At 47.9% G+C, this 25,838-nt stretch overlaps 1 protein-coding gene across 9 annotated transcripts in view; it reads left to right on the top strand.

Annotated features, from left to right (window-relative positions):
* BRPF3 (bromodomain and PHD finger containing 3) overlaps positions 1–25,838 on the top strand; it is a 57,066-nt gene that overhangs the window by 1,325 nt on the left and 29,903 nt on the right. For 3 of the 9 annotated variants that reach the window (XM_082412566.1, XM_082412563.1, XM_082412565.1), the window contains exons 2-11: positions 2,240–3,716; positions 7,079–7,235; positions 9,592–9,723; positions 12,058–12,186; positions 12,480–12,792; positions 13,534–13,836; positions 15,456–15,965; positions 18,853–18,946; positions 22,484–22,581; positions 25,405–25,502. In XM_082412566.1, the coding sequence (XP_082268692.1) occupies positions 2,266–3,716; positions 7,079–7,235; positions 9,592–9,723; positions 12,058–12,186; positions 12,480–12,792; positions 13,534–13,836; positions 15,456–15,965; positions 18,853–18,946; positions 22,484–22,581; positions 25,405–25,502 (3,285 nt within the window). In that variant the 5' untranslated portion in view covers positions 2,240–2,265. Of the gene's footprint in view, positions 1–2,239; positions 3,717–7,078; positions 7,236–9,591; positions 9,724–12,057; positions 12,187–12,479; positions 12,793–13,533; positions 13,837–15,455; positions 15,966–18,852; positions 18,947–22,483; positions 22,582–25,404; positions 25,503–25,838 lie in introns of those variants that run through there. The other 6 variants (XM_082412569.1, XM_082412567.1, XM_082412568.1 and 3 more) reach the window with 4 other exon arrangements.

Here is a 25,838-nt window from a genome sequence, read left to right as displayed (position 1 = left end):
TGGCCAAGGGTCTCTGGAACCTGGACAGAATTTCTGCGAGTGATTCTCTTTCCTTTGGTTCCAAATAGGGTTTGTGCCTGCCTGGCACTGTGCCTCAGCCAAGTTGTTTTTTGTTTGTTTCTTTCAGTCAGACTTTGGGATTGGAAGGCTTTTAAAATAAGGATGTTAAGAATACCTTATTAACAAATAGCAACACTTAAGAAACAAATTTTATTAATTTCATTTTACTGATGGAGTGTGTGGGCACAGAACGTTTCAGTGACTTTCTCCGGGTCACACAGGGCCAAGATTAGAACCTGGATTGCCTCAGAGCCTCTTTTTGTACCAGACCATGGCATCTCTGTGGTGTCCTTATGTCCTAGTGAGATGGCTTGAGCAGATCAGAAGATCTGGGTTTGAACTGTAGCTCTGTCACTTAACCAGCTTTAGGGGGAGTGACACCTTTCTGAGCTTCTGTGTCTTCATCTGTAAAATGGAGATGAGGATATCTATTCTCCCTTACAAGGTAGTTGTGAAAAATATTAAAAGTAAAAGGGCTTTGTAGTTTGTAAAAGTGTGCCACATTATCATCACCATTTCCACTTTATAAAGATGGTAGATCCTGCAAGCAAGGTGACAAATTCTGTTTTTCTCCTTGAAATCGTCTCCCTGTTCATACCCTTCCAAGTCTCTGCCCGCACCTCAGGGCACCATATCCCCAAAGGTCTTTCTTTCTTTCTTTTTTAAAAGATAGTAGTCATCTTTTCTTTTTTTTTAAATTAATAAATTAATTTATTTATTTTTGGCTGTGTTGGGTCTTCGTTTCTGTGCGAGGGCTTTCTCTAGTTGTGGCAAGCGGGGACCACTCTTCATCGCGTTGCGAGGGCCTCTCACTATCGTGGCCTCTCTTGCTGCGGAGCACAGGCTCCAGACGCGCAGGCTCAGTAATTGTGGCTCACGGGCCCAGTTGCTCCGCGGCATGTAGGATCTTCCCAGACCAGGGCTCGAACCCGTGTCCCCTGCGTTGGCAGGCGGATTCTCAACCACTGCACCACCAGGGAAGCCCCAAAGGTCTTTCTTAGTATTGATGGCCTCAGTAACTGTGACCACAGCTCCTTGTGAGCTTGTCATAATTCCCTCCATCCCAGAGAACAATGGGAAAAATTTAGAGCTTTCTCTTTGTTGCACAAGGGTGGACTGGATGTATTTTGGGAGCGAGGGGCTTTTGAGGTAACAGATGCATTGAGAGTTTACCCCAGACATTGCCCCAGTTACCTTGGCCTTAGGTCCAGTGAGGGTCCCACATAGGCCACTTGGGGCCACTCCCAGAGCTTCCAGGGTTTCTGCTTAGAGATGTACTAGCCAGTGCATCCTGAATGCTGCCTTTTGCAGAGAATACCCTGCACATTGTAGTTTGAAGTCCTTAGATCACATGCGATAGACATTTCAGGTGCCTTACCCCTTCACCCCTGGGCATGGTCGGGGATAGGGTTTCTGATCATGGATCATGGTAAGATGGGTTGGGAGAGGGCTCTAGACCTGTGGATTTTTGATCCGCCATGGGGCCACAAGTCATGTGAAGAGCTTGTAAGTGGATGCTGTTGTTGTTTACTCCTTTCCTAAGCCTTAACCACCACCCCCTTTTCCATAGTTAGCTGTCCCACAGCCTTATGTACCTCATTAGAACTTTAGCTCTCTCCCCATGTTGCATTGATCTGTAGTGATCTGTTGTGTTTACTTTTCTGTCCCTTCAATCAGACAGCGCTCCTTGAGGGCAGGGATCATGAGTGTTTGATTTCTCATTTCATTCAGCTAACACTTATAGAATGCTTACTTAAGAGTCAGGCACCATTCCAGTGCTGGAGATACAGCAGTGAACAAGACAGGCAAAAATCCCTCCCCTCATGGACCTTACATTCTAGTGGAAGGAAACAAATATACATGATAAATATATAAATTACATAGCGCAGTAAAAAGTGGTGAGTGTTATAGTGAAATATAAAGAAGGTTGAAAGATTGCTGGTGGGGGAAAGGGATTTGCAATTTTGGATAGAATGGTCATAGGTCTCACTGAGAAACACTGTTTATGGAAAGACTTGGAGGAGGTGAAAGAGCAAGCCATGTGGGTACCTGAGGGGCAGGATGTTCAGACAGAGAGAATAGCCAGTTTGCTCAGTGGCCAGTTGATCAGATGGAAGGGTGAATGAATGCATGTATGCCTGAACGTCTGGCTCACAGTCTCCTGGCCTCCTCTCCTTAGGCCTGTCTCGTTGGTTCCCAGGTGCCATGAGGAAGCCTCGCCGGAAGTCACGGCAGAATGCCGAGGGCCGGCGCTCCCCATCCCCCTATAGTCTGAAGTGCTCACCCACCCGGGAGACCCTGACATATGCCCAGGCCCAGCGGATCGTCGAGGTGGACATTGATGGACGTCTGCATCGTATTAGCATCTATGACCCACTCAAGATCATCACAGAGGATGAGTTGACCGCCCAGGATATCACTGAATGCAATAGTAACAAGGAAAACAGTGAGCAGCCTCAGTTCCCTGTCAAGTCCAAAAAACCCTCATCCAAGGGCAAAAAGAAGGAGTCCTGCTCCAAGCATGCATCCGGCACTTCCTTCCACCTCCCGCAACCCAGCTTCCGCACGGTGGACTCAGGCAGTCAGCCAGAAGCACCCCCTCTGCCTGCTGCCTACTACCGCTACATTGAGAAGCCGCCTGAAGACCTGGATGCAGAAGTAGAGTACGACATGGATGAGGAAGACCTTGCCTGGCTGGACATGGTAAATGAGAAGCGGCGAGTAGATGGGCACAGTTTGGTGTCGGCAGATACCTTTGAGCTGCTGGTGGACCGGCTTGAGAAGGAGTCATACTTGGAGAGTCGAAGCAGTGGGGCCCAACAGTCACTCATTGACGAAGATGCTTTCTGCTGCGTATGCCTGGATGACGAATGCCACAACAGCAACGTCATTCTCTTCTGTGACATCTGCAACCTGGCTGTACACCAGGAGTGCTATGGCGTCCCTTACATCCCCGAGGGCCAGTGGCTATGCCGCTGCTGCCTACAGTCTCCCTCCCGGCCTGTGGATTGCGTCCTCTGCCCCAACAAGGGTGGCGCCTTCAAACAGACCAGCGATGGGCACTGGGCCCACGTGGTGTGTGCCATCTGGATCCCTGAAGTCTGCTTTGCTAACACCGTGTTCCTGGAGCCTATTGAGGGCATCGACAACATCCCACCTGCCCGCTGGAAACTAACCTGCTATATCTGCAAGCAGAAGGGGCTGGGTGCAGCCATCCAGTGCCATAAGGTGAACTGCTACACGGCCTTCCATGTGACGTGTGCACAGCGGGCTGGGCTCTTCATGAAGATTGAGCCTATGCGTGAGACCAGCCTCAATGGCACCATCTTCACGGTGCGCAAGACCGCCTACTGTGAGGCCCACTCGCCGCCAGGTGCTGCCACTGCTAGGAGGAAGGGCGACTCCCCAGGAAGTCTCAGTGAGGCTGGGGACGAAGAAGGGCTGAAGGAGGGCTGTGGGGAGGAAGAAGAGAAGGAAGAGGTAGAAGAGGAGGAGGAAGATGAAGGCCAAGGTGGGGTAGGCGGCCCCCTCAAGGGAGTGTCCAAGAAGAACAAGATGACTTTGAAGCAAAGAATCAAGAAGGAGCCAGAGGAAGTGGGCCGAGACACACCCTCCACTGTCCCCATGGTCACTGTCCCACAGATACCCTCTTACAGGTGAGCCTGCCTAGGAGGGCTCCCTAGGGACTCATGATTTCTTCTCGGGCTGGTGTTGGCCCTGAGCCAGGCTTCTTTCCCCAAGGTTGGTGAATACCTGTTCTCTTCTGTGCTCTCAAATTTAGACTTCTCCTTTAGACCCTGGGCTCGCCTGGCCTGGTTTGTGGTTTTGATTGTGCCCTTCAAAGCAATGTATTTCCTTTGATTCAAGGTGAGACAGACACTTAAGTTGCTTAGAAACCCAGGTGACAGGATGTCTAAGGTAGTATTTTTCAACAGGGCACAAGTGGCATTTTGGACAGGAGGTAATTCATTATTAGGGCTGTCCCGTACATTACTCGATGTTTAGCATCCCTGGTCTTTGTCTGTAAGTGCCATTTGCATCCCCTCCCTCATTGCCTGGTCTTTGTGACAACCTCAGTGCTCCCTACATATGTTTCTAGTAACCTTATGGGGATAGAACTACTTCCGATTGAGAACCACTGTTTCAAGGGGTCAGTATAGGTACCTGCTGTCCAGAAAGCTCTGTCCTGGGAATGATGGGGACTTTGTGTAAGGGGGTGGTCGTGTGGGGAAGATATGCTGTGTCTCCTCCTGAGAAGCTTTTAGATTTAAAGGAAAGAAGATCACTCAGCTCTGCTGTGTAACTAAGCCACCTTGGCCCCCACCGAGTCTGTAGAGAAACCATTGTGCCTGTTTTAAACCATCAGAGAGGTAGCTGGCGCTGTTGGAGGGATGGGAGCTTGGCAGACAAGCAAGAGACAGGGAAGATTTTCCAGCGGAGGCCCATCTCATTGGTGATGTTCACTAAAAAGACTACAGTGTTAGAGCAGGAAGGAATCTTGGAGATTATTCATCTAACATAGTCCTTGCACCTTCTCCCACACCCCCAGATGAAGAAACTGCGGCCACGGGAGGTAAAGTTGTTCACTCCATTATTCATTCAATGAGATGTTTATTGAGCACTTACTATATGCCAAGTCCTGTTCTAAGGGCTGGAAGGAACCAGGGGTAAAGCGACAGACCCTGGACAAGCTGGGGCTTGTGATGCCTCTAGGTTCTGTTCCTGCTGTCTGTCTCTCTTGGTATAAGGGATAGGGAGAAAGGAATACTGGAGGGCAGTGTGGAGTGAGTTGTATGAGGGAAATAGGCAACCAGACTTGTTGGTCTGGAAGGAAGACACAAGAGCTGACAAGATCCAGAGGGAGAGGCTCTTGTGAGCAATGGCTGGAGTTAGATTCAGTCAACTGGAAATGGGCCTTCTAGTCACAGAGCTGTTCTAGGCTCCCCTCCTCCCTTTGGTGAGTGGGTCCATCCTTAGTCTCCATCTGTAGGGTGGTTATGCCCTGGGGCTAGACTTTTTGGTTGTCAGGTCTGCTCTTGTAGGTGGTCTCTTTCAGGGGCCAGCACAGCATGCTGGCTAAGAACCAGACAGACCTGTGTTTGAATCTTGCTTCTGTCACTAACTACCTGTGTGATCTTTGGCAAGTCACTTAACTTCTTTCAGCCTTAGTTTATTTATTTGTAAGTGAACCTACCTCAGGGTTGTTGGGAGAAATAGATGAGATAATACAAGTAAAGCACAGTGCCTGGCAAATAGTAAGCGCTCAATAAATGGTGGCTTCTGCTGCTACTGCTATTTTATTATTATTCTTTTCCCCACCTGCACAAATGCCGTTGGGACCCTCTATGGCCAAGAGGTTGTAGAGGGAGGGGGCTGCCTGCATCTGGGCAGGTGTGCTTGGCATGGGTGTTGGTGGGGGATCTGTCCTTTGGGGAAAGGCCTAGACCTTGATTTTGTAAGCTTGGCTTTGGGGCAGGAATGTCTGACCATGGAAAGGCGCAAGGCCTGGGTGAGCAATGTCTAGCCCAACATGAACATCCTTCTTGGATTCCACCTTCTTGTTTAGCCATAATTGTCTTCCTTTCAGTGGAGTAAGAGGAAGAGAAGAAGCAGAGGAAACGCCACAGGAGCACTGAGGCCTTGCTTAACCAATTTCGGAACACAGATGGTGTAGCAGAGAGATCATGAGTTCAAATCCTGCCCGGCTTCACCATCTTATTAGCTGCATTAGTGACTTTGACAATGTATTCAGCCTCAGTTCCTAAGCTGCCTTTCCATCTTTTGTAACATGGGAATAATGTGACCCATGTTGAAGTTTGGGCATTATGGTAGAGACTGTGGGAGCTCATTAATTCCCTTCCCACTCCTCCCCGCTCCACGTGTTATTGGCTTGAACGCTGACCTCCAGACTTCTCTTTTGGCGCAGTTTAGCCAGCTAAATTTAAAAAAATTATTATAAATTTTCATACAATTTTTAAAGCTTACTTTCTATTTGCAGTTATTACAAAATACTGGCTGTATTCCCTGTGTTGTACAATACATCCTTGAGCCTATCTTACACCCAATAGTTTGTACCTCCCACTCCCCCAGCCCTGTATTGCCCCCTGCCCCCCTGCCACACACTGGTAACCACTTGTTTGTTCTCTATATCTATGAGTCTGCTTCTTTTATGTTATATTCACTAGCTTGTTGTATTTTTTATTTATTTATTTTTTTTGGCCACGCCACACGGCTTGTGGGATCTTAGTTCCCTGACCAGGGGTTGAACCTGGGCCCTCGCAGTGAAAGCACCGAGTCTTAACCACTGGACCACCAGGGAATTCTCCTGTTGTATTTTTTAGATTCCACATATAAGTGTTACCATACAGTACTTATCTTTCTTTGTCTAGCCAGCTAAATTTTCAGATTCTCCATCCTCTTACATCTTTAGATCCATTTTTTTTTTCATTTGGTTCAAAATTAGACATTTTTAGGTTACTGAGATTTTTAATGAAAAACCAGAGGTCAGACAGCTCCAAAGGGTTGTATTTGGGTTCAGAAGGCAGTAGCCTGCTGTATTCCTACTAATTTTCCTTCCAGCTTGGCTGTGGACTACTCCCTGGTCTGGTGGGACCCTTAACTACAGGGGGCAGGAAATAGTGACCGCTTTGCCCACAGCTTATGCAAGTTCCTGTTCTCTTTTGCTGCCTTTATCAAGAGAAGAGTGGGGGTGTTGGGGCGCAGACCTGTGTCTCGGGAGTCCAGGACTATAGGGTCAGGGTTCCTGGGGGAGGGTTCTTTTGGAGGATCAGGACTGCAAGGCAGGAGGTGGAAAATCAAGTGAAATAGCCCATGCTGAATCTGAGCTGCTTAACTTTGCTGTCCTTTTCAAGCCTTTCTCTGAGGTGAGGCATTTGGCTACTTTATTCCGTCTTCCTCTATAAGGTTCAGAAATGAATCAGGGGGTCTGAATAGGAGGCTGTAATCTGGGCTGCCCACTGACCCTGTCTTTCACTTCCCTGTGCCTCCTCTACTCAAGGTTGAACAAGATCTGTAGTGGTCTCTCCTTTCAGAGGAAAAACCAGTTCATGCAGCGGCTTCACAACTACTGGCTGTTGAAGCGGCAGGCACGGAACGGTGTCCCCCTCATCCGGCGCCTGCACTCCCACCTGCAGTCCCAAAGGAATGCTGAGCAGGTAGGTGAAGTAGTTATTTGAGGGCAGTGGAGGGAGGTGGAGAGTGACGAAGGAAAGATGGTTGGGGCAACCTCCCTGAGCCTTCTGCGGGGCCTTTGCCTGTAGCCATCACCTCTCTAGGTGGTCCATCCCAGGAGTGACCTCCAGGACTGTAGAGCTCTTCAGACCAGATAGCAGCCCTTCTAGATGAGAGAGGCTTGGCTTGGAGCAAATTCTAGGGGAGAGTGGAAAGCAAGCCCAGCTTTCCCTCTTCGTGGGGAAAACCCTTTAGATATGGCAGAAAGGAAGAAGTGGGCTGAGTGAGAGTCAGGTGACCGTGTTGTATAAGTTAGGAAAAGGCATACTTTCCTTAAGACACTATACTGCCATCTGCCTAAAAATGTTCCATAAAAAATACACTAACCATCTAGGTTGTAGCGCACAGCCTGCCCAGTTGGGGTGATCTTTTAGACATTAGCAACTGGAGTTGCTGCATGTTTAGTGTTTTCCGAGATGGTGGAGGCCTCCTGAGAGACTTTTAAAAAACATATTTAGTTCTCTCTGCCTCTTCACTTGTTCCATTACTTCTGCCTTTAAATATTCCCACACCATTACTCCAGAGACAAGGCAAGCCTTCCCATGACTCTGGTGCCCTCTGTTCTGTCTGATTTTACTTTTGCCTTTTGTAACTGAAGTCCTGAAGGGGAAGTGTATATCCAATCTCTCCTTGAAATGGTCTGCTTGCTCCCCTGTAGCTTCTTCTAGAACATCAGTGACCCCCTTCCAGCCCAGCAAGTCTTTCCTCAGATTCTCACCTTATAGACTGTTGGACTACATTTGACACCACGATCACTTTGTCTTAGAGCTTCTCTGTGACACCATTTCCCACCCCCTCTACCCCACTGACTGTACCCTGTGCTGATCCTAATTCTTACCCCTTAATGGTAACACTCCCAGGGGCTCTGTTGCCTCCCTGTTGGCTTGGAGAGCTTGTCCACTCTCGTAGTTGTCAATAACTGTGTAGCACTAGCTCCAGGTTTCTTGTCTTGTCCCCTCCCTTTTTTCTGCCCTCAGTCCCTCTGGGGCAGAGGAACTATAGATGTCCGTGTAGATGCTGTTTCCTGAACTCAGATATTGGAAACTGAATTCATTATCTTCCTTCATCTCCGTAAATGTATTTCCCCATTACTGTCATGGAACTTTCTTCCTCCTGACCTCAGACGTTGCCCACCTTGGAGTTACTTTTGGCTCTTTCCTCCATAAGGAGCTGCAGTTAATCATCCCCTGATCTGTTTTGGGGGATTTATCAGTATATGGCCCTTTATCTCCATTCCACAACTACCCTGCTCACCCATGCCCCCTTAATTTCAGCAGTAGCTTTCCAGGTGGTCTCCAGCCTCTAATTCTTTCTTTGCTTTACAACTGGTACTGTCTTACACACTCAACCATTTTCCATCCTGTCATTTCCTTTTCCGGAATATATTCCCCCTCTCCAGGCAGGCCACATCCAGGCTTTTTTGCCTGGCATTTGAAGCTTCTTGCCAGCTGGATCCTGGGTCTTCCTTGGCTTTTGTGGTTCTCCAGTTTCTCTGCTCTGGCCAGCCCATTTTTCTCAACAAGCAAAGAATCACTAATTCTGCCTTCATACTTCTGCTTTGTGGTCCCTTCGGTTCCAAAAGAGGCCTTTCTTACTGCTTTCTTTATCCACATGCATCATTAAATGTGAAACCCTAGTAAGACTGCTCGTCCCAGGAATCCCTGACCTAACCCCAATCCACTGAGATCTTCTCTATTTTATGTCCCCTTAGCATTTTATATTCAGTTTATCCAATCAGTTTTTGTTGTCTTTATGCTGCTGTGCCCTTGCGTATCAAACCCTGGGCCTCTTTCTTCCCTCAGCTACACTGTAACCTCTTTTAGGGCAAGAATCACGTTTTTGGTGGTGGTGGTGGTGTTTTAAAGTATGTTCAAGTCAGTAAGCACAAGCTCGTAGTAAAAACTTCGCTTTGTTTTCTAGCCAAGTCGAAGCTCTAGGGTGAAATTCTTTCCACCCTGAGGTGTCTATTAGTTTCCTTCTGAAATTCTTTCCAGACCTGAGGATGCACAGCTGCTCTCTGGTGTCCCTGGAGGTAGGGAGAAGCAGTCCCAGCTCTCACCCCAGCAATGGTTATTGTGCTATAGTGAAGAAACATTGTTACAAGGCTGGGGAAGCCCAGGAGGAAGGGTTGTAGAGGGGGTGGAAGGGTCTCTGGGACCATGGGTCCAGGAAGGGGATGGGGCTCTTAGCTGCTGAGGCCCCAGGAGGCTTGAGCAGGGAGAGGACTTTGGGCAGGAAGGAGGCCCACAGCTCCTCTGTCCTTTCCCTTCCCTCCTGCAGCGGGAGCAGGACGAGAAGACAAATGCAGTGAAGGAAGAGCTGAAATACTGGCAGAAGCTCCGGCATGACTTGGAGCGGGCACGGCTGCTAATTGAGCTGATTCGGAAAAGAGAAAAGCTCAAGCGGGAGCAGGTGAGGAGGAGCCCCCAGGACTCTTGTTCAAGATCTTTTTCTCCTACTGTCAGTGTGGCTTCAGGAGACCCAGGAGCCCCTGCCTGTTGTCAGCTTTCTTACCTTCCTGCCCAGCACTATGGGCTCCAAGGCCTGCCTACTCTGCATTGGGTGTGGTGCTGCTGATGGCTTCGAACTTAGGGAGTTTAGCTCCTGGTGGCCTCAGGCATAAGCTTAATATCCTATGCCTATCCAGGGGCCCATCCCTGGAGTTTCTCATTCAGGATATCTGGGGGGGTGGAGGGGGGGGAGCCTGGCCTTATGTTTTGGAGAGCTTCTCAAGCCATTCTTATGGGTATCACCTTTGACCTGGGAGCTTCTGGGGTTTCTCACTTGGCCTTTAAACACTTATAGTCTTGAATCATTTAAATTTTCCAACCTCTGTTCAAGGAGATTCTAAGCCTCTGAGCATGGGGAATGTTGAGGTAGGTAGTGTAGCATAGGAATTAGGAATATGAGCTGTGGCATCAGGCAGCTTGCGTGTTGGTTTTCTTTTTAACATCTTTATTGGAGTATAATTGCTTTACAATGTTGTGTTAGTTTCTGCTGTATAACAAAGTGAATCAGCTATATGTATACATATATCCCCATATCCCCTCCCTCTTGCTTCTCCCTCCCACCCTCCCTGTCCCACCCCTCTAGGTGGTCACAAAGCACCGAGCTGATCTCCCTGTGCTACGCGGCTGCTTCCCACTAGCTATCTATTTTACATTTGGTAGTGGATATAAGTACATGCCACTCTCTCACTTCGTCCCAGCTTACCCTTCCCCCTCCCCCATCCTCAATTCCATTCTCTACGTCTGCGTCTTTATTCAGATAGCCTGCGTTTATATCCTGGCTCTGCCACTTACTACTTGTATGACATTAAGTTGCTTAATCTCCTTATACCTCGAGTTTCCTTGACTATAAAATGGGGGTAATAATAGAACCCATCTCGTAAGGTTGTGAGGATTAGATGACTTAGTGTATATAAAGAGCTTAGAACAGTGCCTGGCACGTAATAAAGCTATAGAAGTGTCAGCTGCTATCATCATCATCATTATTGATACTCTTTGCCTCCCTGAAGTGTCTACGGCAGCACTCTGCACATGACAGTGAGCAAAAACTATTAATTGAATGCCAAAACTGTTCTGTCTGGTCCAGGAATAGCAGCTGTTACTCGCATGCTTCAGAGGCCTGGGTTAAAGATGTTCTTTCTCTCTTTCTCCAAACTCTGCTTCACTGTTCAGCCCCAGCACAAGCCCTTCTCTCACGGTCCTGTAGCCCGAGTTTCCACCGCTGAGACTGGGCAGCTCATGCCACAGGTGGGCATGGAGGACATCTCAGGACCTTGTCTATGGATTCAAACTGTCTGTGCTGTCCCAGGCCTGGTCCCACAGCTGAGCTTCTCTTCCCATTTCTGGTCCAGAGAATTGTAAGGGAAAACGAAGCAGGCAGGGGATGCAGGCAGGCCTGTTTTGATGTAGCCAAGAGGCAGGAACTTATAGTCTAATACACGGCTTCCCAACCTTTTTACATTAGGGCACACATGGAAAATAACATTTGTATAGCACACTGCTGCAAATATGTCCGGCTACTTGCCGCCTAAGGGGGTGAGCCTCGAGGCCCTGGTCACCCGAGGCCGACCTAAGTGGTCAAGGGCCAATTAGGTGGGAATTCTGGCCCAAGAGACACTTTATATCATCAGTGTGCCCCTTGGACTAAGTCAGACCTAGGTATAAGTCCCGTCTCTGTTCTTTTCTAGCCAGGTGACCTTGGGTTAGTAACTCCTCATCATACTCTTTTCAAACCTCAGATTCCATATTTGTAAAATGGAGATAATAACAGTTTCTCCTTCGAGGTTATTGTGATGATTAACTGAGGTAATATAAGTAGAAAGGCAGTGTGGCATAGTAGTCAAAAGCACACACTGTGAATCCCAATCTGTCCCTTATTAGCTGTGTGACCTTGGGCCAGTCACTTACTTAGTCCTTCCGTGCCTCAGTTTCCTCTTTGTAAAATACCTCATTTGTGCCTATTTTGAACATTACTTGGCACTTAGTAAGGACTATAAAGGTATTAACTATTATTACTATAAGTTTTGGTATAGCGCTGAATGCATAGGAAATGTTCACAAAGTGGTAGCTGTTGGTGTCATTATTTCTAGGCTAAAAGTTCAGTGATAACTCCTCAAATAGTGGTCAGCTTAATATCTTGTGAAAATTTGTTGTACACAACTGGTGAAAGTCAAGTTATCAAGCAAGAGTTCGGTGCCTCTTTGGGGGGTGTCCTGATTTCTCCCTATCTCCCTGACAGGTCAAGGTCCAGCAGGCCGCCATGGAGCTGGAGCTTATGCCATTCAACGTTCTGCTGAGGACAACACTGGACTTGCTGCAGGAGAAGGATCCGGCACACATCTTTGCCGAGCCCGTCAACCTGAGTGAGGCAAGTTCCCCCCCTACTTCCTGAGCAGTGAGCCCCGCCTGAAATGGAAATAGGGTCTGAGCAGGCTAAGAAGGGGTTGGGCCACAGGGTGTACAAAACCTGGGGGTGTCTAGCAAGGCTAGTAGACTTGCCCACGGTGAGGGCTCAGCAGGCCAGGGTGGGCCAGGGCCCTGGGGCTGTGAGTGAGCCCGGCATGGCCGAGCCAGAAAATGGGGAGGCAAGAGTGCCGCTGAAGGGTGCGCCTGTTTGGCTAGTAAATGGTTGTTGTAATTGTACAGGTTTTATATGTTTAGGTTCCAGATTACCTGGAATTCATATCCAAGCCAATGGATTTTTCTACTATGAGGCGGAAGCTGGAGTCCCACCTGTACCGCACCTTGGAGGAGTTTGAGGAGGACTTTAACCTTATAGTTACCAACTGCATGAAGTATAATGCTAAAGACACAATTTTCCACCGAGCAGCTGTCCGCCTGCGGGACCTGGGAGGGGCCATCCTGCGGCACGCCCGGCGGCAGGCAGAGAACATCGGCTATGACCCCGAGAGGGGCACCCACCTGCCCGAGTCACCCAAATTGGAGGACTTTTACCGCTTCTCCTGGGAAGACGGTGAGAAGCCTGGACGGGCAGGGAGGAGAGGGGCCAGGAGGAGGCACAGGGATAGAGCCCAGAGAGCCAGGGATCAGGATGGGCCTTGGGACTCTAGGGTAGACTCCAGGAGCAAAGCTGGGGATAGGCACAGGCTGGGGTACATGTGCTTGTGGCTGGGATAGTTCCAAGGGTTAAAGTTAATTCCCTGAGCACTTCTTGAATAGTAGGATAAGGGGAATCAGGTACTAGCTGTCTGTCTGAAAAGCTAAAGATTCACCAAGGGTCTTTCTTTCCTGGACTCCCTCTGTGTGGCGTTGGAGCATGGGCAGCAGGAGTGCAGTGCTGGTGTATGTCTGGCTCATTCAGAAGAGTGCAGGTAGAGCATCAGAAAAATGGAATTGCCTCTGTAATTCCCTACTCTGCCTGCCCCTGCTCTCTGCTTCTCGATGGCAGCAGCCCAACAGTCACTCGGGCCGGGGGATTGCCAAGCTGCCTCGTGCCTGCTCCACGGAGCCCATAATCATGACTGTGAACTGCTTCCTGCAGGTGTTTCCCAGGTTCTGACCTTGTCCCTGTGGCTGCCCTCCTGGGAGCGGTGTTGCCAGGGCCAAGGCCCCACAGTGACGCTGCTGGAAGCCACTGGCCCAGGCACTCCAGGAGAATATTTTGCATCCGAAGGAATTGGCCCCTGCCCTTCCCTTTGCCCTGGGCTGGTCAGGTCCTTCAGCCCCTTCTTCTGTCCTCTCTTCTCCCTGGCAGTGGACAACATCCTCATACCAGAGAACCGGGCCCACTTGTCCCCAGAGGTGCAGCTGAAGGAGCTGCTGGAAAAACTGGACCTGGTGAGTGCCATGCGGTCCAGTGGGGCCCGGACCCGCCGTGTCCGCCTGCTACGCCGGGAGATCAATGCCCTTCGGCAGAAGCTGGCACAGCCGCCACCACCGCAGCTGGCATCGCTAAACAAGACTGTGTCCAATGGGGAGCTGCCAGCAGGGCCCCGGGGGGATGTGGCTGTGCTGGAGCAGGCCCCGCAGGAGGAGCCAGAAGACGATGGGGACAGAGGTGAGAGACAGTCACGGGCAGGCCAGGGGCTGCGGGCCAGGGTAAGGGAGGGTTAAGCTGAAACCCCGTAGTGGGAACATCCTTCCCCAACTCTAGGTGTGACCCTCGTGGGCAAGCAAAAGCCCTGGGAGGGGTCACACTTTCATGCATACCCAGGGATGATACTCAAAATATTTAACAATACGTAGAGACCAAAATTCATCCGTCAGAATAGATGTTGGCTGTTATATTGGAGGGGGCTCCTGAGGGCCTCTGATGCAAATATTTAGTTGTTGGGTTGTGAGTGGGTTCAGGGAGTTTCAGACGCTGGGGCCCAGTAGCTGTTTACTACCTTGTAAAGAAGTATTTCAGTATTTTGCACATGGTATGGCCATGTTGCACATACCAGTTAAATATTAGCTCAACTTATACCATCATGTAGAAAGGCTCTTAGAGCAGGTTAGGTTGTGGTGTGGGGGAATAGAAAAGAAAGAAAGACCCTAAGGATGGTCTGGGCTCATGGCTTTGACCCCAGCTGGCCAAGTCTACAGGCCCATCCCAAGCAGAAAAGCCCAGAACTGCAAAAGACAGCTGGGGGAAGTGATTCTCAGAGATCCATGTGCCTTACCTGAGTTGCTTTCCATCCTCTCCGCTTCTTTGGGGACAGAATTGTCTCCCTCTTACCAGCCCTTGGATCTGAGCCTGTAGCTCAAGAGGGCCTGTCATCCACACAATCAAGAAGGTTGGGAATTATCTCCAGAGGAAAAGGGGCCAAATTGCAGGGAATGGCCCATTTTATTTTAGGTTGGAGGAGAGCAGGGATGTGGCTGAGAGGTCAGATTTAGCATTAGAGGGCTTCATGTCCATTGTGACCCTTCCCAGCTTCCCATATGGCAGTCAGCATGCCACTCATATCCATCCCCACTCCTGGGCTAAGGCAGTGCAGAGTCATGCCCATTGGACCGGCTGCAACAGCTTCTAGAGGTTTCAAAAAATTTCTAGGCTTCATCTCCCAGAAATTCAGATTAGGGAAATCTGAGTTCTGTTTTGAAAGTCTCATTTTTTAAGGTGGAGGTTGAATAGACATGTTCGGGAACCACTGATTTAACGTCCTTGCTCTCGTTTTTTCATATCTGTAAGCTGCTTCTTTCTGCTTGTCCTTCTTGCTTCACTTGTGATATGAAACAAAATACATTGACAGATGGGAAAACACCTGGGTCTAAAGAGAGTTGTAGACCCCTAATCTGTGAGGCTGAGACTTACCTAATTATTGATTAAGCAGGGGGCTTTGGGCTTTCTTGGGTGTAGGGCAGTGGTTTATAACCCTGACTTCATCAAACTCACCTGGTAAGCTTTAAAAAAAAAATCCATCATTAGCTATTTGGTTTCATTTTGTCTGGGGTGGGACCTCAGCATTGGAATTTTTAAGAAACTACCTAAGTGACTAATACATAGCCAGGGTTTAGAAGTACTAGTGTAGACACAACTTAGTTCTACCTTCTCTTCACCTTAGACCTGAGACGCATCTCAAACCTTCTAATACCCTATGCTCTTGGTTCTTAGTTATCAGTGTCATTATCTGGCTTGTAGGGGCAGACTTTTTCTAAAATGTTCAAGCAGGTTCTCTTTTTCTCTAACAGATGACTCCAAAATGCCTCCCCCACCAACCCTGGAGCCTACTGGGCCTGCGCCTTCCTTGTCTGAGCAAGAATCCCCTCCGGATCCCCCAACTCTGAAACCCATCAATGATAGCAAACCTCCAAGCCGATTCCCAAAGCCAAGAAAAGTGGAAGAAGATGAGCTTTTGGAAAAATCACCTCTGCAGCTAGGGAGCGAGCCCTTGCAACGCCTGCTCAGTGACAATGGCATCAATAGAGTGTCCCTCATGACCCCCGATACATCCCCTGCTGGCGCCCCACTCAGTGGCGTGGGCCGTCGCACATCAGTCCTCTTCAAGAAGGCCAAGAATGGGGTTAAGCTACAGAGGAGCCCAGACAGGGCCCTGGAGAACGGCGAGGACCATGGCGCAGTGGGCTCTCCTGCGTCTCCCACCAGCATCGAGGATGAACAGCACTCCCGGAAGCGGCCGAGGAGCAGGAGCTGTAGTGAGAGCGAAGGGGAGAGGTCCCCCCAGCAGGAGGAAGAGACAGGTGACCTCGCCTGTGACTTCTCTCGCTACTTCTCATCTGCTTTCCTGCTTTGCCTTGCCAGCCAGCACCTTCCCCAGTCAGCTGCCTCCCTAATGGCCCCTGTGGATGCCAGTAGTAGCACTGAGGACTCCGTAGCTCACAGTTGGGCCTGGTGCGCGAGTAGTGGCCTGGGGAAATGGGCTTTGAGCAAGTGTTTTGAGAGGGCCAGCTTGTGTCTGGGGCTCTCTTTGGCCCGGAGCAGCATATAAAGCTATATATGATAAAATGGTTCCTACCTTCATTTTAGTTCATTTATTCATCAGATATTTATATCAGGCATTATTGTAGGCACTAAAGTGTAGGGGGAAAAATCAATAAATAAAACAGACAAGTCTCCTCTCTTGTAGGGGAGGTAGACTAAAAGCAAATAAGTAAATTGTATCTCATATTAGAAGCTGTGGAGAAAAGTCCAGCAGGGAAGGGGGGGAGAGGGAATGCTGAGGTGGTATTAGAAAGGGTGGCCAGGGGAGGCTTTCTGAGTAAAGATCTGAAGGAGCTGAAGGTGTGAGCTCTTTGGGTATCTGGGGAAAAGACGTTCCAAAAAGATGGACTAGCAAGTGCACGGGCCATGGGGGTGGAAACATGCTTGCATGTCTGAGGAACAGTGAGGGAACCTATGTGGCCACAGCAGAGTGAGCCAAGGGATCGTAGGTGATGGGGTCTCGGAGGTAGTAATAGGGGCTTGTCACTAAAGAGTCCTTACTGCATGTCCAACACAAGCTGGTCACTGGGGAGCAGTAAGTCAGACTCAGGTCCAACTCTGAGAGTTTACCGTCCAGTGGGGAGACTAGATGGTGTCCTGAGGTGCGGAGATATCCCAGTGCTGGACAGTCTGTGGTTATGTCAGGTGACAGCACTGCTAGAGGTGTTCAGGGAATAGGAACTGGGGGAGTTGGGAAGGCTTCATGAGTAGACAGTACCTAAGCTGGCCCTGGGGATGAGGACAGACTAGAAAGGAACAGAGGGCTCGGGCCCAGGTGTGTAGAAACAAGGACAGAGTCCCTGTGAGGGACAGTTTGGAGAGGGGCTTCCCTCTCCAAAGTGAAGAGGAGCATCAGGAGCCAAAGCTGTGGGCAAGGTGGACCTGGACATGCAGGGCCTCCATCACCAGACAGAGTTGTTTAGTCTTGGTGGGATATGGAAGGCCAGCTCACTTGGCAAGGAGGGGCCTGCTCTTGGCTTTTGCTCCTCATGTCCTGTTATGTGGTGGATTTGGGCTGTGTGGTCAGCACATGCTTTTCTCTGCTTTTCTGTCTTCCTACCTAATACTTTGTTTCCAACAGTACCTTCCTTTCCTGTCTGGTCCAAGCTTCCCTGTAGTAGGGCAGTTGGGCGTTTATATAGAGTCAAGAGCTTGAGGCCTGGAGTTAGGCAGACTTGAGTTCAAATCCCATCTTCTTACTAGCTGTGTATCCTGGGGCATATCAATTAACCTCTGTGAGCCTATTCCTTATTTCTAATATGGGTCTAGTGACACCTTCCTTGCGGGGCTCTAAGGATTGGAAGTAGCCTATGTAAAGCGCTTGGTATATAGCAGTAGTTGGTAGCAGTTATTGTTGTCATCCTCTCAGTTATATCAGGCACAGCCAAACAGCACTGAGCACTAAAAATGAAAAATCCTGCTGTTGGGAAATAGGTCTAGACATCAGGCTCATCCAACCTGAGAGGGCCCACTGCTTGGGGGCTAGAATCTGTTTCTCCTCCACCATCCCAGCTACCTGGTACCCAGGAATATTTTTGCACAACCTTAGTGGAGTTTCTTAAAAGCAGGTGTTGATCCTTTATAGATGAGGCACAGTAGGCTTTGGTGATTTAAATTGAGGTCATAATGTTAGAGGCAGAGCCAGGTGAGGGTCCAGATGTGTTGGCTCAGACACCTGCTCTTACAGGTGTGACTTGCCTCACAGTTTTCTGGCTAAGGTATATGTGACTTAGAGCTCTTGGCTCAGCTATCAGACTTGTGGGATTCTGGATGGTGGTTGGGAATTGGATAGATAGAGAGGAGAGTTGAAGCTTTCACGGCAGGTGAGAGTTCTGTCCCTGGTATGACCAGACAGTCTTCATTTGCCTCTGAAGGGCTCCCTGCTGTAAACAGACCTTCCCTCATTCATACTTAACAGCATCCTCCATAAGTAAGAAGGTATTACCTTCACTTCACAAAAGTAGAAGCCAAGGCTTAAAGAGGAAAACGGACCCGTATTTCAGAGCCCAGTCTAGAACCCAGGGAATCTGACTCCCCATCATCCCAGGAAGGTCTGGTCTGCCTTAGATCTGCTGAAAAGTTCCCCCCATCCTCAACTTTGACTAGCTCTGCTAGATATCTCAGGGTGTGGTTGACACAGTCCTTATCCGGCTCCAGCCTCCCCTGACACCATCCCAAAAGAATGAAGCTAGCTATTGCCAGCTGTGTGATGGATAGGGTGTGTGAGTGTTTATCTGAAGAGGCAAGGTGGGTGGGCTTCCCAAGAGGCAGAGGAGACTCCCTGATAATTGAGGCTTGAAATTAGAAGCAGATCCAGGGACTTGTGAACCAGCCGGAGTGAGGAAATCTTGGTATTTCCCATCGTAGTCAAATGACAGTAACTGGAATGAGCTATGGGCTATTTTCCTTCAACTAAACCCAGAAGGATGGGAAGGTAAATGCAGTGTCTGCTCACTGCCCTAACCAACATTTCCCCCAAACCTTTATCAGGTTCTCTCCACCACCCAAGACCCATTTCCCAAAAGGAGGGACCAGCCATCCTCTCCACCCCTCCTTGCTGAGCCCTCCCAAGGTGGCTGCCTCACACTGCAGCATGTGTCAGGGGAGGGGGCGTTTCTACACTAAGGCTCACTTTGTCCTTGGCAGGTGTGACCAACGGCTTTGGAAAACACACTGAAAGCGGGTCTGACTCAGAATGTAGTTTGGGTCTCAGTGGTGGACTGGCATTTGAAGCTTGCAGGTAAGAACACTTGTCCCAAAGCTTTGTTTGCAGCTCTGCCACCTCTCCATTTATTTTCCTTTCAGCTGCTGATTGAACCTCCTCCTGCTTATCTCAGTTTTTTTTCTTCCCGCACCCCTGTTATTTCCGGAAGCCTCTCATCTGTGACTCTGGTAGCTCCTAGGAAACGTTGTGACACTTGACTGTCAGGCCTGATCTGACTAGGGGGAGGAATGGTGCTGATGCTTTACAGGGTTTTTAGAGCTGAATTTGGCTCCAGAGGGTGGGGACACCCTCTGTATTGCCCAGTGAAGTTAACATTTGAGCCAATCCCCACCCACCCCCCGGCCCATTTAGATAACCCAGTTATAGACATGGTTTTGCCCTTTGCCTTTTGGGGCATCATAGCAGTGGCCTCTTTAGAAGTGTGGTGTAGGAAAAAGAAATGGGCAGATAGGAAATTTGGAATTGCCTTTTAGTCTGAAAAAGGCCCCAGCTCTTCTGCCATCTTTGAGCTGGGAAGGGATGGGTTTCTTTTCTCATTCTTTCACCTGAAGGGAGGATTTCCGAGACGAGAACCTTCAAGTTTCTTCCACGTCTAAGAGTTTATTGAATCTCTGTTCTGTGTTGTATGCTCTGCAAGACACCAGGGAGTATGGGACTCTTGGAAATGGGAGACTTTCGGTGCCACAGAAGAAGAATGACTTGTCCTGAAGGCTGACCTCATGGTCCCTCCACATGGCTATTGGATGGATTCTGGGTTCAGAGCAAGGGAGGAGAGGTCCCGGGGCAGCACCAAAATACTATGTGTCTGTGTTTGAAGTGCTTCAAAGGCTGGCTGGGTGTAGGTTCTATTGGGTTCTCACTCTACACTGGTGCTGGGCTCTTGGAGGCCCCCAGATGCCCCCTTGGGCCTGGACTGCTCCCCCGCTGTAGCAGGGCCCAGCTTTCAGTGGCTCCTTACAGATTTTCTTCCCCACCAAGCCTCAGAAATGTCCTAGCTGTCTCCCTCCGTGTTGCAGCTCTAGAGATATAGGAGTGGATGGGAAAACACAGTTACCAGGCATAGAGAAGAGGCAGAGATTTCAAAGTCTTACAGGATGCTTCTAGCCCGGTTCCGGGTTGGAGTTCCTGACTCCCTTCAAAGATAGGGTGCCTGGAAACCCAGTTCATTGGGGTGGGGTAGGGGTGGGGTTATCAAACTGTCCCCTCTTAGTCCTTGACTAAAGGTAGAAGGTGTGTTCGGCCCCTCCCTCCACAAAGGGTGCTCTTCCCAGCTGTGAGCCGCAAGGAGCAAGCCGGGCCAGGCTCTGGTTAGCCCACCCGTGCAGACTGCTTGCCTTTCTGCAGAACATGCCAAAGCCACCAATTTCTCTGGGGCCCTGCTCAGTGTGGGAACAATGCCCTTGGAAGGTGTTTCCTCTTTAACTCAGTGGTTCTCAGTAGAATTTCGCAGTTTAAAACAGGAGATTCAGGACTTCAACTACAGGGTTTTTTTTCTTTGTCTTTTTCTTTTTTCCTACATTGTGGGGGTAAGTACATAAAGGAAGATCTTATTAATTAGACCAGAATCATATAATCGCAGAATAAAGAACCTTGAAAGAATTTCTGGTCACTAATCCCATCCCCTTCCCATCCTGTCCCTGGGTTTATCTTTTCTAATGATCTTCTGAGCAGTTTGGAGCTGCACCCGCTTGTCACTCATTCAATTATTAATTGAGCACTTACCGTGAGCCAGGTACTATTCTAAGCCCTGATAAGGTGTCTGTTCTCAAGGAGCTTATCATCTAGAAGGGAGAGATAAATGTTAAGCCAGTAAGCAAAATAATTATAGATTGGGCTGTCTGCTTAGACCTGGGTAACTTAGAGAGAGGGCTGAAATGCAGGCCATGATCGAGTCACTTGTGCATTTTTCTATGAAACGGGAACATATGGACCTAGTTTTGGTGTTACATCCTATCTCATTGAGCTCAACCTTCTCAGAGCTCATCATCTGATAGTATAACGTCGGTAGTTTATAATATTAAAGTGAGACATTAAAATTTACTGCCGTTTATATAATAATATTTACTATATAACTGCTATTTATTGAATACTTGATGTGTTCTGTACTGAGTGCTTTCTGTGTATTAATCCATTAAATCCTCACAGCAACACATGGGGAACACAAGCCTCAGAGAGGTTAACTTGCTCAAGGTCACAGGATGAATGAGTAGAAGAGTGAGGTTCTGAACCCAGGTAGTCTGGCTCCAGAGTTTCTCTCTTAACTGCTTGGTTGTGCCCTCCTCTGTTGTATTTGGAGATGTCTCCCCAGATCCATGATGTGAACTTGGAGAGGCTTTCCTAATAGAACTACCAGTACCTTACATTTTTATAAGGACTCAGATTCTTTAAGTCCAGTGGCAGATTTTTGTAGGGTGCATGGGAACTGAATCCTGAATGTGAACTGGGTGTTGTTTTTTTCCCCAACAGGTCCTCATTTTGACTAGCAGGAAGAAAGCTCCCAACCTACTAGTAACTGAAGGATTATGATTCATCAGGTTCTCATTGTGCCAGGTTTTCTGTATAAGACCATGATAAAGTCAGTTATGATTCAGTAAAGCAGGAGTACCCTACCCTCCAACCAGTCTTCACCCTGGCCTCTTTGTGTCCCATTAGGGGTTTCTTAAGCATTTTCGCTCTACTGCAGGTTGTTGACTTGTCTTATAAGCACTTTTTTTGTTGAAATAATTATATAGCAGTAATATTTTTTAAAGTTTGAATGGGAAAAACCCATAGCCACATCATTCTTGCCCAGAGGCTTCTGTGATTGTACATTAGAATTGCATTGGGAGCAATTTAAAAATACTGATGCCTGGGTGGGTTCCAGTTATACCATTATTCTTGTATTACTGTTCTCATTTTTGCCTATTACCTTCTAGTCTTTGTCTACTATATATTTTTTATCTCTTTACAGTAGCCATATTTTAAAAAAACTGGTCTGCTTGGTAGTTAAAAAAATCCATCTCTGTCTAAGAAAAACGTCACACACATAAAGTAGAAGTGAGACGTGGATTGTTTTTCCAATTTAAAAAGTCTTTTCTAATTAAGGAAGTAAGGCATGTCCATTATAGAAAATTTGGGAAAGAGGCAGATTTTTGTACCTCAAAAATAAATTGGTTTCTAGAGAAGCAGTGTGAACCAGAGAGTTAAGAATTCTGGGCAGATGTGAGACAGGCCCTCCTCATGGCCAGGCTGCTTAGACTCTGGAAGGATTGACAAGTGCCTGGGGTGACCTTCCCCCTGGATGAAATCCAGTGTCCCTGGGCAGGGGAGCAGGCCTCTCTTTCCAAGTTCAGTCCTTCCACATGGATGAAATGTTTCCTTAACCTTCGTGGGAACATTCTGGTCAGAAGTGTATCATGGGTTAGTATGAGTTTTTAGGGGAAGGTGAGAAACCATTCTCCTTGAAGGGTTTTTGCAGCTCTGCTCCTAGCAGAGATGGGAGAGCAGGAGTGGATGTGTTACTCACTGAAATTGTTCATTTCGCTCCTCTCTCCCTCCCTGCTCTATATGCAGTGGTCTGACACCCCCCAAACGCAGCCGAGGGAAGCCAGCCCTGTCTCGAGTGCCCTTCCTGGAAGGTGTGAACGGAGACTCTGACTACAGCGGCTCAGGTGAGGAGTGCTGTACAGGTGCATCTTGGGGGACCAGGCCTTCCAGAGAACCAGTTCTGCGGGCTGCAGCCAGACCCTGAGCTCCTCCGAACCTGGGGGCACTGGTCAGGGAAATGGCCCTTCCTCCCAGGTCATTCATACTCCTTTTTCTTTTTTTTTAATTCATCTTATTTTGAATAAGTAACACATACCATGGTGACAAAAATCAGAAACGTACAAAAGGGTGCATAATGAAAAGCCAGTTCTCCCCTCCCTAGAATAGCCACTGTTAGTGGTTTCTTTTGTGTCTTTCCAGATGTAATCCATATGTACACAAACCAAAAACTTGTGTGTATATTTAAAAGAGTGAGCAGAGAAGCCTAACATGCACATTCCTCTAAACCATGCCTTTTTTCAGTTAATAGTATATTTTGGAGATTCTTTTGTGCTTTTTATTGGCTGTCTAATGCCCCATTACATAGGTGTGCTATCATTTACTTAGCTGGGCCTCTGCAGATGGACATTTAGATTGTTTTCGTTTAACTGTCATAGTCAGTGTTGCAGTGAGCAACCTTGTACAAAGATCATTTTGTATCCCTGGGGAGTATATCTATAGATATACTCTATTGCTGTATTGAAGGAAGTATGCATTTGTAATTTTGATAGATATTTCCAGTCTGCCCTCACAGGAGTAATATGATATCCTGTGTCACTGAATTTCACACATAACCCTGTAATTTCATGTGATCCAATGCTTCTACTCCCTGCTGGAGTAGAATGGAGACATTCTACTCCAGCAGGTCCAAACAGTAAAACACATGGATCTTATCTCCTCGGACTGAAGGAATAAAGGACAGGGCAGAGCGAAAGGAGAGGCCTGGGTGGTGCTCAGGTGGAGCAGGGGCAGGGCTGGCTGTTCTCTGAGCACACCTCTGTCCAGCCCTCCTATGGGGGGTGTGCACTCTGGATGCCCTGTCTTTGAAGCTTCCATCTAACACTCAGCCTTCAGGGCTTCTCTTCCCCTCTTTCCTTTTCCCAACTGCTTTATTTTCCCTTAGCATCAGTTTCTTTTTCATATGTGTGTTGATGAATGCATGCCTGCATGTTTCATTACTGTCTGACTGTCAGTGCCCAGAAGGCAGAGCTTATGTCTAGGTTAATTTGTACAGCATCTAGTGCAAAACTGGGAGCGGATTGGCAGGTACTTTGTGCTTCTGGTGGTGACATTTTATTCTTATTTTTAAAACCACGTAATTATTAAAATGATGCCAAAGGAAATTTAAAAAGGAAACTGACCTTCCACTGTTGCATCACCTTAACACAATTGTCTTCATTTCTCTTTGTTGCCTTCTATTTATTTCAGGCACGTTTTTAACAAAATGCTAATCCAAAACACATGCTCTTTCATATTCTGCTTTTTTCAATGTTATCTTCCAATCAATGCATTATAATTTACTTGTTTCATTGTTAGAATTTGGTTATTTCCAACTTTTAACATTATACGTAATGTAGTGAACCCATATTTTTGTTCAAAAGCCTCTTATTCATTTTAAAAGTTATTTTTCTAAGAACAAATTCCCAGGGAAGGAATTTACTGGAGTAGATTGTTCATACTTTTTTTTTTAACGGCTCTTGAGACTTACCGCCAAATTATATTCTGAAAGGATTAGACTGGTCTGCAGTTTCCTCAGCAGTATATGATTGCACCAGTTTCCCCACAGCCTGCCTCTTCAGTATTGGATTTTGTCTTTTTGTTGTTACTGCTATTGATTTAATAGACAGAAAACAAGACCTCATTATCAGGAATACACTTTATAAAAAATTATATATGTAGATGGTAATGTTTCCTTAGGAACATAATTTCTACTCTGTGGAATTTGGATCTTTTCCTTCGTTGAGTGTGGTCACCTCCCTGTTGCCAGCTTATAGACTGGGGAGGGGAAGGGAGGTTCCTCTGTGTGCTCAGAGACATTTGTGAAGTACCCATCCATATGTGCTAATGCATTAGGTGCAGAACAAAGTAAGCCGAAGAGATGTGGTGCCTGCCCCAGGCAGGACACCCTGTGTAAGGTTCTGACAAAACAGGCAAGAAAAGAATCTGCAGACCTGCTTGGCTCTGCTGAGTGCTGTGCAGCCAGGTGTCCTGGATAGCCAGGTATGGCCTTGCTAAAGAACTCACTTAGCAAGTAGTTTTACTGGGATGTCCATCCCAGGCATCTTTCTGCATGAAGCCTCTATCATGAGGCCCACCAGTCAGGGAGGCCCAGAGAGCAGATAGTGGCTTTGCCAAGGTGGGTTATAGTCCTTCTTCCTGGTGTCCTGGTGAAGAAGCAGTTATATTTTTCCAAGGAACATCAACCTAGGGTTCTAGTTCAGAGGTCAGAAAACTGTAACCTGTTGCCTTTTTGTAGGGCCCACGAGCCAAGAATGGTTTTTACGTCTTCAAATGATTGAAAATCAAAAGAAGAATGATATTTTGTAACACGTGAAAATTACACAAAATTCACATTTCAGTGTCCAGAAATAAAGTTTTATGGGGATACAGCAGTGCTTGTTCATTTACCAGTTGTCTATGGCTGCTTTCATGCTACAATAGTAGAGTTGAGTAGTTGCAATGGAGACTGCAAAACCTAAAATACTTACTATTTGGCCTTTTAAAGAACAAGTTTGCTGTCTCCTGATCTAGTCTTAAGAACTAAGGAGAGGGTAGGGAAGAGGAAGGGTGGAGGGGATGTTGCTCACTCATTCCTGGGCTGCCCCAGTCAAATGGAGGCCCCGGGCAGGCCTCCTGGGCACCATTCCATGCCCCCTTGGGCACTGTCTCCTCCCCTCCCCCACCCCCAGGCAGAAGCCTCCTGATGCCCTTTGAAGACCGTGGAGACCTGGAGCCCCTGGAGCTGGTGTGGGCCAAGTGCCGAGGTTATCCCTCCTACCCTGCCTTGGTGAGTCTACCTGATCCTCCTCCCTCCCCTGGGTGGTCTGGCCCCTGCCTTGCCTTGGGGGCTTATCTGATTGCATCAAGCCAGCAGAGTGTGATTGGGAGTCAGGGTGCCTTTAGCTGCAGAAGGGAGGGAGGTTTTATCCCAGCCTGAGTGGGTCACACCAGCTAGACTCCCAGCTTAGGGCACTTAAAATAGGTTAAAGTATGCAGACAGAAGCTAGGGCTCTTAGCGATTTAATAGCATATATTTATTTGCTAAATAAAAAAAATTATTATGCAAAAAGTAATATGTGCTCATTGTAGAAAATTGTAAAAGCTGTTAATAATGCTTAGGTGT

The sequence above is a fragment of the Balaenoptera physalus genome, assembly GCF_965194825.1.
Source record: "Balaenoptera physalus genome assembly, chromosome: 11".
NCBI classification, from domain to species: Eukaryota; Metazoa; Chordata; class Mammalia; order Artiodactyla; family Balaenopteridae; genus Balaenoptera; species Balaenoptera physalus.
The sequence above is the reverse complement of the archived record's forward strand: the minus strand, read 5'-3'. Positions and strand labels throughout refer to the sequence as shown.